We start from the raw sequence: 16,569 nt of genomic DNA on the forward strand, positions 1-16,569 counted from the left end.
GCACATAATTTACAGCATGCTTAATATCAATAGTTATTTTTTCCTACATAACACTAACTTCCTCATAAACAACCTAAATCCTGAGATTTTGAATCTTACTCTCAAAAATATTTTTATTAGCATTCTTCAAATGCCTCATATAAACCTAGGATAATATTTTATTATATTTCTTCATTTTTCACTCTTTCATTTTAAAGTTCAAAACTAATAAACGATGCTAGATATATAAACTTTCACTTGGAATGACTTTACAATTTATTTTTCTTATAAGAAAATAATCAATCTGAATTTTATTATGTCTATTCTTATTATAAGTGATGAGATGCTCCTCTTTTTCTTAGATAAAATATTAGAAGTTACAAAATTATAAGGTAGAGAAAAATCTAATATGATCTTAACACCTTCATTAGTCGCTCCAAACACATAACTATCATAAATACTTTTAAAATCTTTTACCACTCTATCAGTATGTCCATTTAAATCTCCTCCAATTAAAGCTTTTTTTAAGAGATATCGTTTGTATAAATTCTTCAAAGTCATTCCAACATTTTAGTTTTGAACATATATTTAAAACTATTTGAAGAGCATAAATCACTTATAACATTAAGAGTCTCAGTATCAACAATAATTTTTAAAGGTTAAAATTTTATCACAAATTATATTAATTTTTATAACATTATCCTTCAAATTGTTATCTATAATCACACCAACACCATTTTTAATCCGACTCTTACCAAAACACTATAGTACAAATCCTAAACTATCAATCTTTTTATTTTTTTTTCCAACTCATTTGGTTTCCTGAATACATAAATATTCATCTTTCTATACACCATAATATTTATTAATTCCATTAATTTATCTATAAGAATACCTATATTCTAAGTTCATATCCTAATTTTAGTTTCATGGACTAGCTTCTTTGTCCATATTCATCCGTGATGTGGGAACACTTGCTTATTTAAAACTGCACCCGGGCGTCGATATAGCGGTGCTTAAATGTTTTTCGCTGTATTCAATCCATACATGTCTTAACATTAGCACAATGTAATAAAGGATTCATGTCATGATTGTTTGACAAGTTTTATACTAGTTATCGACTACCTAATTTAACCATCCAATTCTCTCATCTAGGGCTTGGGACCCGGCAACGATAGTCTTATTAATTCATATGATCTACATGAAATAATTGTTTTTTCTTGTATTTTTGAACACTATGTTAGAATTGTTTATTCCATTAAACTTCAAACACATTGGATATTACAAATGTTATTTCAACCAAGAATAAGGAGCAAGTTGGGTCATAATCAAGTGATACAATTTTGTCATATGCCTTATTAACATTTTTGTTGTAGAGTTTTTGATGTATTAGGGAAGAAAAATGTATGTGATATAAATTAAAAACTTTTTAAATGTAAAAATTTATTTCATATAAATTAAAATTTTTTGGTAAGTATAAATTTATTAAAAACTATAGTTCATTCTGATGATTTAATTTATATATGCTCATATATTAATGTTTATGATGGATCTATTAGAGCATTATGAAGTGTAATGTTATTTTCTGAAGATTTAGGCTTCGTTTGACGTGGCTTTTTTACTGCTTCTTAAATTAGCTTTTTAGTACAAAAATTAAAAATTTTCTACTACAAAACTGCTTTAAGAAGCAGTAAAAAAGCTGTTCCAAATGAAGCCTTAGTCACACTAAATTTCTATTCATTCATCCTGATTAGCAAAAGTTAGGATGGGTATAGTGGGAAACGTGTTGGATTGGATTGTGTCTTTATTACATCTCATGTTCTACTGAAGGGATTCAAAATGAGGAGTGACAATGAGTGACTATGGAAACTAGGTCAATTGCTCCAACATGCACTAGATGAGAGTCCATCCAAACCAATAATTCATCAATCTATGAAGAACAAAAATTTAACCAAAAAAAAACTTAGAAGCAGTGTCTCTGAATCTAGCATTCAAGTAGGGAAGACAATAACAAAATAGTAGCAAGGTGTAGGAGGATTGAGTCAAACAAGCTCGAGGGGCTTAGAGGAGGAGAATAATAGAGGGTAGGTCAGGTAGAGTCCATCCAACGCAAGTTTTTTGTTTTTATAAATTCTAACATTTTATTTGTGTGTGTGCGTTCCTATATATATATATAGAAGATCCTCTTCGTATATTTTGAATATTGGAATGTTAACATTTCCTGTATTCCAAAAGCTATCAAATAACTGTAATTTTGTGTAATCATATAGGAAAGCAATGAATCCAATGTGCTAAACGCATAGAACCCATATAGTAACATGTTTAAGATATGACTAAAGCATTCTCATACAGTATTTGTGCTTCATAGTGATCATTCGTTCATTGGAAAGAATTACATACAAATTATTTCAACGTTCATAGCAAGCTAGTGTGCTTGGATTAATTTTTTTCTTGATCTATCTTGGTTAGACATCCAATAGAACTTCAAATGAAAGTTATTGAATAAATAAATGGGGACTAGTACGTCAATACTATAACGTTCCCTTAATATAAATCAAAGCCAGCCAAACAAAAGTTTTCAAAGGTAAAAATACAAAATTTAAGGAAACAAGAAGTAACAAAAAGTTGAATTCAAATTTAAAAGATCTTCAGATGGATTTCAATACACATATGTGAACTACAGCTAAAGTGGGCATGAATGAAAATAAATAGGAAACGAATTACTGTAAGAGCATTATTGTAGAATTAGTCACACAAGGCCATATAATTCACAGCAAACATTTATCAATATGACCTTCCAAGTTAAATTTTAAGTAGCATATAAATGCAAAAAAAAAAAATTCTAAAGCAAAAGAAGCTGGTTAGACTATGCATCACCAAAAATATTATATCAATCCTCTACCGAAAAAAAAGTATACCTGTCTCTCCGTACCAAGAAAACCAGGCATTAAAAAGTCAAAGAGGGACCAAAGCTCCAGGACATTATTCTGAAATAAAAAGAAACCAAGATCATAACAGTTGATACTCTATTCTGGATAATTAATTGTTTAAATGGGAAAATATAGCATGTAAGCACCTAACCTGTATAGGTGTGCCACTCAAGATAAGACGATGCTCTGCCTTTAACTGTTTCACTGCATAAGTTATTTTAGATTTCGAGTTCTTTATAATATGCCCTTCATCTAAAATGCAATAATTCCACGCAAGCTTTCCAAGGAAATCAATATCTTTGCGAATAATATCATAAGATGTTATAATGATATTGTACTTGTCAAATTTTCGGCGAAGTGACATCCTTTCTGAGGCTGAACCAGCATATTGAAGTGTAATCATCACAGATCTATCAATATACTTGTCAATTTCATATGCCCAGTGTGCAACTAATGTGGACGGGCACATTATTAATGACAAAGGATCTTTTCCATTATTGATGGCACGCTGTTCTACAAGGTCAGCTGCTACTATTGCTGCTGCTTGAAGCGTTTTGCCAAGTCCCATATCATCACACAATATTCCATGTAGCTTAAATCGTCTCAGAAAAGATAACCAGTTAATTCCTTCCTGTTGATACCTAAGTTCAATAAAAAATAACAGGAAGACTAAAAATCAAACTCGTGATGTGCTAGACCTCCAAAATATATTGAAGTTAAAAAAAAAAGGGTAGCCAAAATTGTGCAGCAGTATGTTCTTGATTCTAGTAAACAAAAAGCATCATGCAATTTTATTTTTAAGAAATCCAACAATATTAATGATGTGAAACATATGTGAATGGAGGGTGAATTAGGAATTTGCACGCTTGATCTAGAGAACAATATTATTTAAAAGCTTTTAAGCGATAAAACGACGAGATAAAACACGAGAGTGGTGTCATAAGTTTAGGCTAAGTCACATATATAAAAGTTAAATCACAAAAGTAATCAATTACTCTTAACATTGCATGCGAGGTAGGTTTCAACAATGAATCCCTCCACTAACAATAAGACTAGTCACTACAAGATGATCCCTCACTCAACTCTTTCAACTTCTAGGCTTTAGCGGAGAGTAATTAACAAGCTTCTTATGAATCAATTAAATCACATAGTAGGATAACTATGAAGATAAGAGACAAGGGGAAAGAGTTCACCATTATCAAGCACTAGGTAGTAGTTGGAAGCCTCAGATCGGCAACATCATTGGTCTCCAAAGTTAGGACAGCAATCTAGAATGACTAAGGAGTTCTTGGCAGCAGTTGGGGGCCTTCCCGTTGAAGGTGTGGTGCAAGGGAGCCTGCTGAACTATGTAGACAGCAACTTTGGACAGCAGTTTGGCAGCTCCTGAGTGGTAGACAGCAAATGAACCTAACTTGGACTCCTTGGACAGCAATCGGAAGGCCCTGGACAGCTGCTTTCTAGGTCCTAAATGTCAGGGCAGCACTTAGAACCATTCCAGATTTCTGGACAGCAAGTGGAAGGAGGGGAAATCAGTGACTTTCCTCTCCGGGTTGCACAGGAACTAAGGGATTTTAGTGGGGAATCCTGTGGGCAGCTGTGGGAGAAAATATTTGGGATCCAGTACTTGCTTAGGTGGCCAATATAATTAAATTCAGATTAAGTGAAATTGGCGGGATGAATTTGAATTTGAATTCAAATTCTAATTGTGAGAATTAAAGTGGATGAGAGGGAATTTAGGGAGATTTAAATGGGGATCAATTAATGCAATAGAAGAGAGAAAAGCCCCATGAAGGGGCCGGCCACATATAGAGAGGGAAGAGATTAATTATCATTAGTGAGTGGGGACCACAACACTAATCAAAGATTTAATAAAATCTGAATTAAAATTCAGATTTTGAAAGAAAGGAAAGTTTCCAATAATGGGGCTATCAATTAGAATTAATTTGAATTTCAAATTCAAATTGACATCCAATTAATATGAAAGCCTTAAATCAAGGAACTATTTTAGGAAAGTCTTCAATGCCTCTTGGAAACAAATTTGAATTTCAAATTTGAAATTCCCAAGAGGGAGGCCAGTGGTTTGGCCGTCCCAACGAGGTCGGCGGAGCCGCCGGTGGCGGGGTTAGCCTGGGGCAGCCGACGGTGGACTTATGGGGGCCGGTGGAGGGGATTTGGGAGGAAGAGAGTTTGATTAGGTAGAGAAGAAATAAATTGGGTTTAGGAAAAAGAAAATCCGGAGCTACACACCTCGAGCAATACCTCCAATAGAACTCACAAAGAGATCTACAAGCGCCACTTCCTCAAGAACTCACAAAGAAATCTTGGGAATCTCGGAACTCCCAAAGAGATCCTTCCACTTCCTCAAGAACTCACAAAGAGATCTTGGGAATCTCGGAACTCACAAAGAGATCCTTCTCCTCTCATGAACTCACTAAGAGATCAAACAAGTAGAATAAAATTTCATTAACAATTCATCATCCCATTACACAAGAAAGGGCCTCTATATATAGGCCTAAGAAACTAAAACAAGACACATATGCCCCTAAGGCTTACATAGGACGACCCTCTTAAGTGAGGGTAAAAATGAAAAATTTATAATAAAAGTTTAAAAATTACAAATAAAATATAAGATAACGTGGGACGATGACAGCCGTTGATCTTCAGCTCCTCGAATAGCCATGGACGGTTGGATGTCAGCATCAATTAATGCCTAAATAAACAACATCGTATAGCATTTCCACTGGGTACTGAAAATAAAATGCTAAAGCACCTAATGTGACTAAGAAGTGAGAAGTGGGGAGACTCTTGATGCAAGGTCTTGTTCTTGATGTTGAAGAAGGGGTTAGGTTTGACTTTGCATTTACTTTCCTTAAAAAGAAGGAAGGGTTGCAGAGAGAATCACTGTCAAAAGAAATGAAACAAGAGAGATCCGGAAAAAATTGGGAGGGCCGGGGTGCAGGGGGCGGCCAAAGGGAGAATTGAGATATTAAAAGCAAATCTAGTCTTGCTTGAAATTCTATGAAATATTCATAAGCGCCTTGGAATGTGAAAAAAAAAGAAACAAATCAAAAAGAAAAACAAGAAAATTCTTGACGTATTTTTCATATAAGACAAGTCTTTTATAACTTACTCTTTAAAAAAAAACTAGTGATTCTTTCATATAAGACAAATCTTCATGAAATAATCCTTTAAAAAAATACGCTTCATTAGACATAATTAAATAATCAATTCAAATAATGTAGATGATGATAAGTCAATTCGGATGGCAAATTATGATAGTTGAACACTACATCAACTCCCCCACGGTGTGAAGAATTCTTCTCCTAAGAGTTGACTAGCACAAGCTAATGTCCAAGATGGTGGTGGAAGAATGAGCTCGTTTATTTCATTTAATACATGAAAAATATGGTATTATGAACTTGAGAACAAGTAAATGGTCAACATCAACATCCATCATAAAGAACATGTGTGATGATCCATGACATGGCGATTAGTGAATACTATAAGAACTTCACATTATTATATGTTATGCAAGTATATTGAAACGGCAACACAAATATCCCCCGAGAGTGTGGTCATGATAGCAGTGGCGATACAAAGTCAATTCACTAATGATGGGTCATGTAATATATGTGCCAAGAAGTATCTTATATCACTATCTCAAGATGACATGAAACAGTATCAACGAGTAAAATAACAACATTCTAAAATTGAACTTCAACAATAAATAAACAGTGCACAAATTTTATGAACTCTATTAAACAAAAAATACATGGGCACTACAAGTATAAGCATTACCACACACTTTAATGTTTAATTATTTCTTTAATGGAATCAAAAGCCCAGAGTCTAAGTCTATGCCTAAATGGAACAGAATCAGTCCATCAAAAGTTTGATTCTACAGAATGCTTGCTGGTAAAGCCTTTTCCAGCCGACCAATTCTCACCCTCATTGAAAATTAAGCAAACCACTTTGACTACGGAAATCATTCCAAAATTCCAAACCACTTCATTTCATAAAATTAAACATAGGAAAAAAAAAAGTATTTAAAAATATCACTTTAATCAAGCCATTCTATTGTATCTGTGGGCATGGATATGTGGCCCTCATTGCTTATGATGCTATTAAATTCAACATTTGTCTCTGTTGTGATGTATAGAGGCCGGTTGCAACATAGAGAGGCTGATTGCATGCATACATAAAATTTAGCTCAGTATTGTTAATTCCAGTTGACATTACAATTAAAAAAGCATATAGGGCATCAGTTCATTAACCATTTTAGTTAACGAATAAATAAAAAAATAAATAACCAGAATCCCTTATTATTTCCACTTAAAACATTATCCATTATTGTTAAATTTAATGCAGATAAACAATTCGGAATCCATAGTGAAATAAACTTGTACCTAAGAAATAAAGAAAAGTTTAAGCTCATCACTCATTATCCAATTATCATATATAAAGCCATGAAGGTATAAAAAAATGATATAATACCTCCGTAGTGCCAGTTTGATGTCAATGGGGAGCTTGTAATCATCAATATGAGAATTGTCAAGAAGTTGTTCCAAGAAATGTGCATCTTCACTGTTTTTTGATAGGCTTTCACTCAGGCCAAACGGGGAAGGAAGTCCTCTAGCTAATGGCAAAAGAGGCACAAGCGCAGCAAAGCTATGTGTTACACCTTGCCTGACACTGAGGTCACAGTCGCTCATACATTTAAGAAGAGGTACAACAAGTAAAGGAGCATAAGGAACTAACTCCAAGCCCAAACCCTGAACAAGTAAGGTAACCAGCATTCCAGCTCCCTGCCTAGTATGCAAAGATGAACTATCCGCCAACATTGGAATAGCCTTTTCAATGACTACTTCCATGACACTAGTTGTCATTGACTTAGCCATAGAGGTGATACATCTAGATGCTGCCAACCTAACAGCAATATTGCAGTGACGGACACAGCTAAGTACTGATGGAAGAAGAGTTAGCAGTCTTGGTTTCAATGACTCATCGACCAAAGGGGAAATTGAGCGTATAAGCTGAAACAAGCATGCAAACATTCAGTATCCAACTGATATTAAAGGAATTAAAGTGGACTCATAACAAGTCATTTTAGGAAGGCCATAGTATTTAAACATTAGATGAAACGACAAAACAGAAAATTAAAACAAGACAAGGCTAAATGCTAACTGAGGATTATAAAGAAAACTTTAACATTGTCCTACAATATGAAAAGATCTACGTTCCATGCTACATTTCTAACCTAACAACATTGGTCATCACATAAAAACCTATTACGTAATATTTATCAATCATTGCAAAGGTTATATATTCTAAAATATCACAAGTACTTAAAGAAAACCAAAATGGTTAAACAAAACTGGTAATCTACACAAAAATGGAAATCGGAACAAAATAAACAACCTGAATGTTGTTAATCAAAGTCTGAGGATCGATTTTATTGGAAATTTCTAGCATTTCCAAGTTCCGCTTGGTCTCATCAGGGCCAAGAGGCTTGAGAAACTCTGTGAGGCAGTCCCAGAGCTTTGGAAGTTTATCAAATAAGGAAGATCCGAATTTTTGACACAGATGCTTCAGAGCCAGTTCCGCTCCTCGTCTGCTTATAAACCCCTCTACCTTTGCCCTATCCTCATTGGCTGATAGAATTTGGACCCTTGACTTTTGAATGCTTGGCGATCTACTAAACGAGAACACATAAAGATCTTCAACAACATCCATTGAACCAATTTGTGCTGCCTGAGGAGTTTCTGAAGAATCTGCACAAGTTAAGCAGCACAGATTCTTGACTAGTTTGTCATTTGGACCTGGTTTTCGAGCAATACAGCTAAAAATCAGCTCAGCAAGTGCTGCTGCAGCTTCTTGCTGTAATATTTCTTCCTGCGTGGAGATAGATGGCATTTAAGGGTATAGAATTAAATAATTGCGAGAACCAATTTTGTTTGAAATTACAAACCTGCTCTCTCTTTACAGCAGCCATCAAAGGCAAAATAATTGGATTAAGCTTGGCAGGTAGATCTGACATCCAGACCACAGCAGCAGCAACCATTGCTGAAACGGTAATATGCAAGTTGTTCTGCAAAAAGTTGCATGCAATGATTAGATCTCAAGAAAAAAATATATTCTTCTAGGAATTAAAAAGGATAAAAAAATTAAGCAGTACCCAAATAAAAAATAGCACACACCTGTACGCATTTCAAGTACCCAGTAGTAGAAAGAAGTTGTTGTTTTGCAGACTCTAGATCATTCACTGCAGCTTTTTCATAGGCAACAGAATCAGCAGGCTCAGATAGCTTTGAAGCAAAGCTGATTGCCTCGTCAATACTTAGTGTGTCACAACTAATATTAATAGTTGAAATCAAACTCTGAAACACACCACAAGATTCGGCTAATCTGAACAGAATGTTTGCTTCACTACGCATTTTTGCATAAGTTCTTGAAAGCTCAGCATAAGGTAGAAGAGAATCCTTTGTTGGAAATGAAGGATCGGAGCATGCTAACAAATCCAAAAGCCAGTTTCTGACATGCGCCAGAAGACCAAATAATTTTCCTTGTGCTCCTAGACAGTCCATGTTTTGCAGTTCTTTAAACCAAGCAACAAGAACCATAGCGGCTACCTAAAAGAAAATACAACCTTAATGGATTCCAAGAATGGAGTATGAAGTAATTCATATGAAAGTTTTCACGTATGGAAAGAGAACATTTTCTTTTTTATTGCTTACCTGCCTCTGAACTCCAGATAACGAAGTAAGATCATTCCATAATGGATGAATAACAGCAGGCAGAGAAACTTCAGGCAACCTAGAGACAAAGACGCCAAGAGCTGAAGCTGTAACTACTCTTGTATGTGTTACAGGTTTCTCACTATCAGCACCAACAATAATTTTTGTGCTAATAGTAGCACAATCAATCTTATTTTCCGGCAACATACTTCCGTTTCCAACTTCAACAGTGAAGCATGTACCAGTGTCATTGTCACTCTTTACAATCCTCATCTTAGCAGCTGCCCTGAAATGACTTTTGCGAGGAAGAGCAACCGGCCAAAACATTTTAGTGGCATCTAAAGCAGAACCATATGGAGTGGCAGCAAGATGTATCCAAGAAGAAAAATATAACTGGGCAGCAGCTTCCAAATCCTGCCCTGGACACTGGACATATTCTTTAGTAACAATTAGAATCTAATTGCAGATGATTACAGTACTGAAAAATCTTGGAATAACCAACCTGAAGCAGAAGCCTCCAAACCCTTTCAGTAGACAAAAGAACTGCATCATTTGACTCTAAAAGGAGATTCTGGAAAACAATACGCAAAGCATCACCCAAGATAGCAGCTGGCCAAAATCCATTACCTAAGGACTCGGAAGAGCTCCTTCTATTACCAACTTCAAGAAGCCTCTCCTAAAAGATTAAATAAAAAACAAATAGCATTAATTAGAATAGCATGTATCCTCATATACAAACTACATTGAATGCTTCTTCAGGTTTTAAACTGTATTATTAAAAAGAGAAATTAAATCAGATGTGACATCCGGTATACAGACATTAAGGGAAAAAATACAAAAAAAATTGTTGGATATATTTCAACTACAATTCTTAATTTCTTATGTCTAGATATGTGAATATAATGTGCGTATGCATTTTTGATAGTTTGAATGCATTTTAAGTTTTACCAGCAGGAGCACATTGGACTCAACACGTGCATCCATGTTCAAACAGAAATTATGGTACATTGAGTCCTGCACAAACTCAGAGTATCACATATTCTTCTTGAGCATGTTCGTGTTCTTTCTTTAATGACCTTTTTGTGGCACAGTGAATTCTAAGATAGTCAAAGCATGAACTAAGTATATATCCTCTCTGAGCTCAATTCCCAATTTCCCATCTTCTCAGAGTTATCCCAATCTAGCCAACCACACCTCCCCCACAGATTCAATCATTACTGAATTTGAAGCCAAGGACCACTGAGATCATCCTCTGGCAATTTGGGAGCTTGCCAAGCCAATGTTGACTTAATATTTGGCACGAGACAACCCATTTTAATAAAATATGGCTAATTAATTTAAATTCGATTCAATTTTTCATCTCAATGCAATATGATTTGACTAGTTGACTATTGTATAGAAAAAAATCTATAGGTATAAATAAAATAAAATGTAATTTTAATGTTGAGTCGATAACAAAAATAATATTTTTATCTTTAAAGATAATGTATTAGTTTTTATGTCGTATTTGATCATAAAACATTTCAAATCCATTGAAGAAAGAAAAATTTTCCATCAACCACCAAAGAAATCACTATCAAGAGAAATGTAGCACACATTGAATATGTGGTACCTGAGTATAGCAAGCATAAGATTATTCTTGATTAATAGATGATTTTTTTCCAATAAAAAGTGTGTGCTTGCATACTCGTGTGACTAAATGCACACATATATGAATATTGGTACAATGTCCATATTATTTTGAATTTTCATTATATTTTCAAGAGCCATATCAGGATTTGGTTCATATAAGTTGACCATTAGATGAATAAGAAAAAAATTAATGTAACAATTTCACAGCTTCTTGACAGTTTAAATAGAATAAAAATGCAAAAAAAAAAAAAAGCATAAGCCAGATTACCAAAGTTCGTATGGCAGAATGGCGAACTGATGGAATGCTGTGTCTCATGAAAGGCCACAGTCTAGGTGTCAACTTGGATAATACATACGGATTATCTGCATATTTAACCCCATCTCCACGATCATCCAGTTGAGACAGCTTGTTAAGGTCTAGATCCTCTATTTCAACTAACTTCAGTGTACCCAACATCTTCGGAACCATTTCTGGTTGAGAGTATATTTCAGAAAGCAAGTTCATTACACTGTAAAAAAAAAAACAAAAACAAAAAGTTATAAGCAAAACCAATTTGAATCACTGTGAAGCATTTTAATTAAAAAATAAATAAAATGCAAAATATTTCAAAACTATTATCAATACAAACAAAGAAAGGAAGAATATGTGCCAAAGGAAATATGCCTGAAAGCTTAAAGTTTACTTCCGGCGCAACAATTAATAAAAACATAGAAACTAACCATACAAAAATCAAGTTAAAGCTGCAGTAAACTCGGGAGAAACCAGCTTCAGCAGTCTAAAAAATTGATTCCATAATATGACAAGTCATTGTGGGGTCCATTGTTAAAAATAGAATTTATTATCAGGACCTATTTGTCCTTTTCTTTCTTTGTAGATGTAGTTTTGTAATCAAGGGTGTCTATTCTTTAGAGATAACACTAATCACTCTTTTGAATGAAAAATCATAATATTATGTTCATTATACTCTTCTAAGATAATTTATAACTTAAAATATTTAACAGTTAATCAAAATAGCATTTTCATATTTCCTTGATGTCTCCACATTTAACAAAAATCTTATTATCCTCTAATGCATCAAACTTTCATAGATTCTTATATCTTTTTATGATGCTATCTCTGCATGCATACAAGTTTCCTTTCTGTACAGAAATACGCATACAATTTAAATATTAGTCAAAATGACACATATAGGAATATGCATACGCTGTAAATATTAGTCAAAATGATAAATATAAGCAATTATTGCAACATAAATCAATTCATCGTGTGTGCCAATGTTTGCTGAAGCATTTCCAACTAATGAATCCAGCCAAAATAAAACTCAGATTACAACCTATGCAACTTATTATCTATAGAAAAAAATGTTAGCACTTACAAAAACAAATAATAATAATAATAACACAAAATTACCTGCTCGTTGATGGACTCAAGTCATCCAGATCAAGCAAAATATCCCAAAGTAGCATGACAATTGAATGTAGCAGTCCATCACTGAGAGAAACAATGTCTGCAGCAGCAGGTAACAGGCAGTCAGCTGCAACTGCTCTAACATCATCATCTGGATCTTCGAGTCCAGCTTTACATGCAGGAAGAATATAAGGTAACAGATCCTGGAGCATTTCCTAAATAACAGCAACAACGCAAGAGGTGCACTCAGAATTAGAAACTTGTAGAATTGAAATATTACAAGCAGAATATAGAGTGCACAAGTAAATTCATTAATAGCTTTGATATAGTAGACATTTCAATACAATAGCAGCTTTGGTCTTCACATAAAAATACTTTCATATAAGGAGTTATTTGCTAATAAATAATTGTCAATAGACAAATAGAGATATTGTTCTTTGCTTTTCATGATGCAGAGATTTGAGGGTGAAAGGTGATGCGAGTTGCTTACAGATTTACAGGTTGTGTAGTTCTCTATTCCTATAGGTAAATGAGTTATCCCCGGTGGTATGCTGTCATTTTCCCTGGCGCTGTTATGATTATCTGCTATTCACCTGGAACAACGATTATTTTCTTCAAGTGCTCTTTTGTCAGTTGCTGTTATGGCAAAGCTATTTTCCTGGTGTTGTTATGCCTACCGCTATTTATATGGGTCTTGTTCCTAATTTCCTTCTACATTTTGTCTCTGATTTCCTTTATGATTATCTTCTGTTCTGTGATAGAGCATCTCAATTATACAAGGTTTTTCCTTTTACTGTAGCAGTGGAATTATGGATTATATTGGAGTTTGAATTTCATTAGCTATTTGATACCATATTGAGCTATTCTTACGCCAACTATATTGATGCAGTCAAGGACTTCTGTTTTCCCTCTTGGCTCTTTGTTTCCCAAGCTACCCCTTCAGTTTCCGTGCTAGCTTTACTGTTAGCTGCTCGATTTGCCCATTTGTTTAATTTTCCAATTAATTGGGCCGATTTGGAAGAGCTTTGTGGCTGTTTTGGAAAGCTTCAATTGGCTGTTTGGATGGCAAATTTAAGAGAGCATTTAATATACTTTCCCCTTTTTTTCTATATAAGCTTATTTGATGAGGACATCCACCGGAGATTTCGACGTACTTACCATCAGCGGAATCGTAGATTGACGGCTACGATTCATAGTTTATTTTTATGATGTTTTAGTGCATTTCTTTTATTTTTTCAGTTTTTCACTAGTACCCCTGTGAGGGATTTGTGTCATGTTGTAGCCTGAGGGCATGTCTTTTACATTTTGTGCTTTGGAGGCCTATATATGAAGGCCTAGTCTTTGTATTATTTTCGAATGATGATTATGAATGAGAATTCCACTTTCTTGCTAGATCTCTTTGTGAGTTAGTGAGAGGAGAAACCCTTGGCGAGAGGGAGAGCAATACCCGTCAACCTTTCGAGGATTCCAAGGTTCGCGGTTCTACGATATCTTTTCTTTTCCTCTACATCCACCTCTTCTCCTAGCCATCTACCCGCCGGCCTCCCCAACCCCTCCCCGTTTCTCCCCCTAGAGCCGGCCCTACCAACCCGACAGCCACCCTTCCCCACTTGGCCGCCCAATCCGCCGGTCCCAAACCACCCGCCGGCCACCACCCTTCCAGCCACCGGCCTCCCCACCCAATCCGCCCCTCTCCACAAGTCCAAACCGCCAGCCCCTCCAATTGATTCCCAAATTTGAAATTCAAATTTCAAATGGCCATTAATCACTTTCCTAAAATGGGTTTTAGCTAATTAGGAAAGCTTCTAATTGAAATTCAATTAAGCAATTGAATTCAAATTCTTTCATAAGGCTATAATTTAAATTAGGAAACCTCCCTAATTTAAACAAATCTAAAATTAAATTCAGATTTGTGTCAAATCTTTATTTCCTCCCTTGGGGCCCGCATGTTTAATGAAATTAAACTCTCTCCTAGCCCTATATGGCCCGCCACCTCTCTTGGATCCCCTCTCTCTCCTAATTAATTCAAAGCCTCCATTAAAGCTCCCTAATCCCTTCCTAAATCTCTCCAAATAACCTCCTTTCTCCATGCATGCCGCAGACCCCTCTTTGGCCTCCAAAATTTTGAATTCTAGTTCTTCCCTCCACCCCATTATTTCCTATAATTAATTACCCTCTTTGGATAATTAATTCCAAAAGAAAAATTAAAACCTCAAATCCCCTCCCCTAACCCTAGTCGTCCCCTCCCTCATCCCACCTAGCCCCAAACCGCCGCCTATCCTCTCCCCGACCACCAAACGCTGCTCCTCCCCCTCCAAGGCACACAACAAAGAGTCCTACCATGTCCATGTATGGCGGATCCAGAAGTTGATCATGGATTCATTTACAATTCTCAAGGGAGATCGACATAATTCAATCACCTTTCTTTGATACCGGATTTGGATCTAAAGGCACCGTCGAGGAATACGTGGAGTAGATTCTCTTTACTTTGGTGGACGTCATCGACGAGCAACAACCTACAGGACAGGGGAAGATCGCAGGACGACCACCCACCTCTCCAACTCCGACCAACTTCCCGTTGATCAAGATCGCTGGCCTCCTCTGTCTTTCAGTGGCATCACATGGATTGTTGGCATCCCTCCTCCATTAACCCTACTTCTAGAGAGTGAGCGAAAGGGAAACTCGAAGGTGAAAGTTCTATTTGTTAAGTGTCGGATTATTGCTAATTGCATATTTGTCTTGCTATCTTGTTATTGTCTTGAATCATTTTGTTAATCTATCGTGTAACCGCATGCTAGAAGCAAGTCAATAACTACGAAAATTGAAGATCCTAATTTAGTGAAGCATTAATGATGAGGACATCAGAAGATCCATGATCTACGGCCACGATCTACTTTTGATTATGATTGTATTTGATATATTTTATTTTATGTTTTATGAGTCTTTTGTATTTCTTTCCATTTATGCCCTTGCTTAAGGGCCTCGTCATGTGTTTGCCAGAAGGGCAATTGTGTCTTTTACTTTTCTTCATGTATTTGGCTATTTAAGCCTTCTCCCTCCTCTTGGAGAGGGGATGATTATTGATAATGAAAAGTTTCATGTTTTGTTGATCTCTTAGTTATTTCACGTGATCTCTTAGTGAGTTCATGAGAGGAGAAGCCCGAGGAGGGTAATTCGCAATACCCGCCAATCTTTGGATGAGTCCGAGGTTCGCGGTTCTTACGATCTCTGTGTGAGTTCGTTAGTTATCTCTTTATTTCCCGTATATTCTTGTTCTTCTCCTTTCTCCCCTCTTCATCCAACAATTATTCCCCTAGCTCCACCCCCCCAACCTCCGGCCCTAATCCACCCGTGGCCACCGACCACCTAACCACCTCCACCCGTTCCCAAGCCCCTCCACCGTCGGCTTTCTCCCCCTTTCCCCCCACTTGTTTGAATTTTGAAAATTCAAAATTTATTGAGTTCACAATTTTTCCAAATTTGTCAAACCAAATATGGAAAGTTTTCAAATTCAAATCAATTTGAAATTCAAATCGAAGTGGATCTCATAATCAAGCCTTCTAATGCAAACTAGCAAATTTGGAAGGTTCGTATTTTGCTCCCAATCCCCTTTCCTCTCCCTCTTGATGCCGCCAGCCTCACTAAACTTCCCCCTCCATTAATTGTCACATTAACCCCTCCCCCATTTGAAATTAAAATGTAATTTCAAATAAAACTCCCTCCCAAATTTCAAATCCTGAAATTTATTTCAGGATTTATCTTGAAACTCCTCCCCTTCCTCTCTTGAAACCGCCGGCCTCCTCCTCCTTAGCTCCTCCATTAACTCCCTAATAAATGCCTTAACTCTCTTTGAATTGAAATTCAAATTCAAGTCAATTCCTCCCCA

At 35.8% G+C, this 16,569-nt stretch overlaps 1 protein-coding gene across 5 annotated transcripts in view; it reads right to left on the reverse strand.

The window, feature by feature from the left end:
- Positions 1-16,569, reverse strand: part of LOC110092544 (TATA-binding protein-associated factor BTAF1) — a 64,733-nt gene that overhangs the window by 14,594 nt on the left and 33,570 nt on the right. For 4 of the 5 annotated variants that reach the window (XM_020817134.2, XM_028693950.1, XM_020817135.2 and 1 more), the window contains 10 exons: positions 12,687-12,898; positions 11,544-11,784; positions 10,146-10,319; positions 9,644-10,069; positions 9,107-9,538; positions 8,878-8,997; positions 8,328-8,801; positions 7,404-7,942; positions 3,061-3,550; positions 2,898-2,966 (listed from right to left, as the gene is read on the reverse strand). In XM_020817134.2, coding sequence (XP_020672793.1) covers positions 2,898-2,966; positions 3,061-3,550; positions 7,404-7,942; positions 8,328-8,801; positions 8,878-8,997; positions 9,107-9,538; positions 9,644-10,069; positions 10,146-10,319; positions 11,544-11,784; positions 12,687-12,898 — 3,177 coding nt within the window. The remainder of the gene's footprint in view (positions 1-2,897; positions 2,967-3,060; positions 3,551-7,403; positions 7,943-8,327; positions 8,802-8,877; positions 8,998-9,106; positions 9,539-9,643; positions 10,070-10,145; positions 10,320-11,543; positions 11,785-12,686; positions 12,899-16,569) is intronic. The other variant, XM_028693958.1, reaches the window with a different exon arrangement.

This window comes from Dendrobium catenatum, unplaced genomic scaffold, assembly GCF_001605985.2.
Source record: "Dendrobium catenatum unplaced genomic scaffold, ASM160598v2 fragScaff_scaffold_45, whole genome shotgun sequence".
NCBI lineage: Eukaryota > Viridiplantae > Streptophyta > Magnoliopsida > Asparagales > Orchidaceae > Dendrobium > Dendrobium catenatum.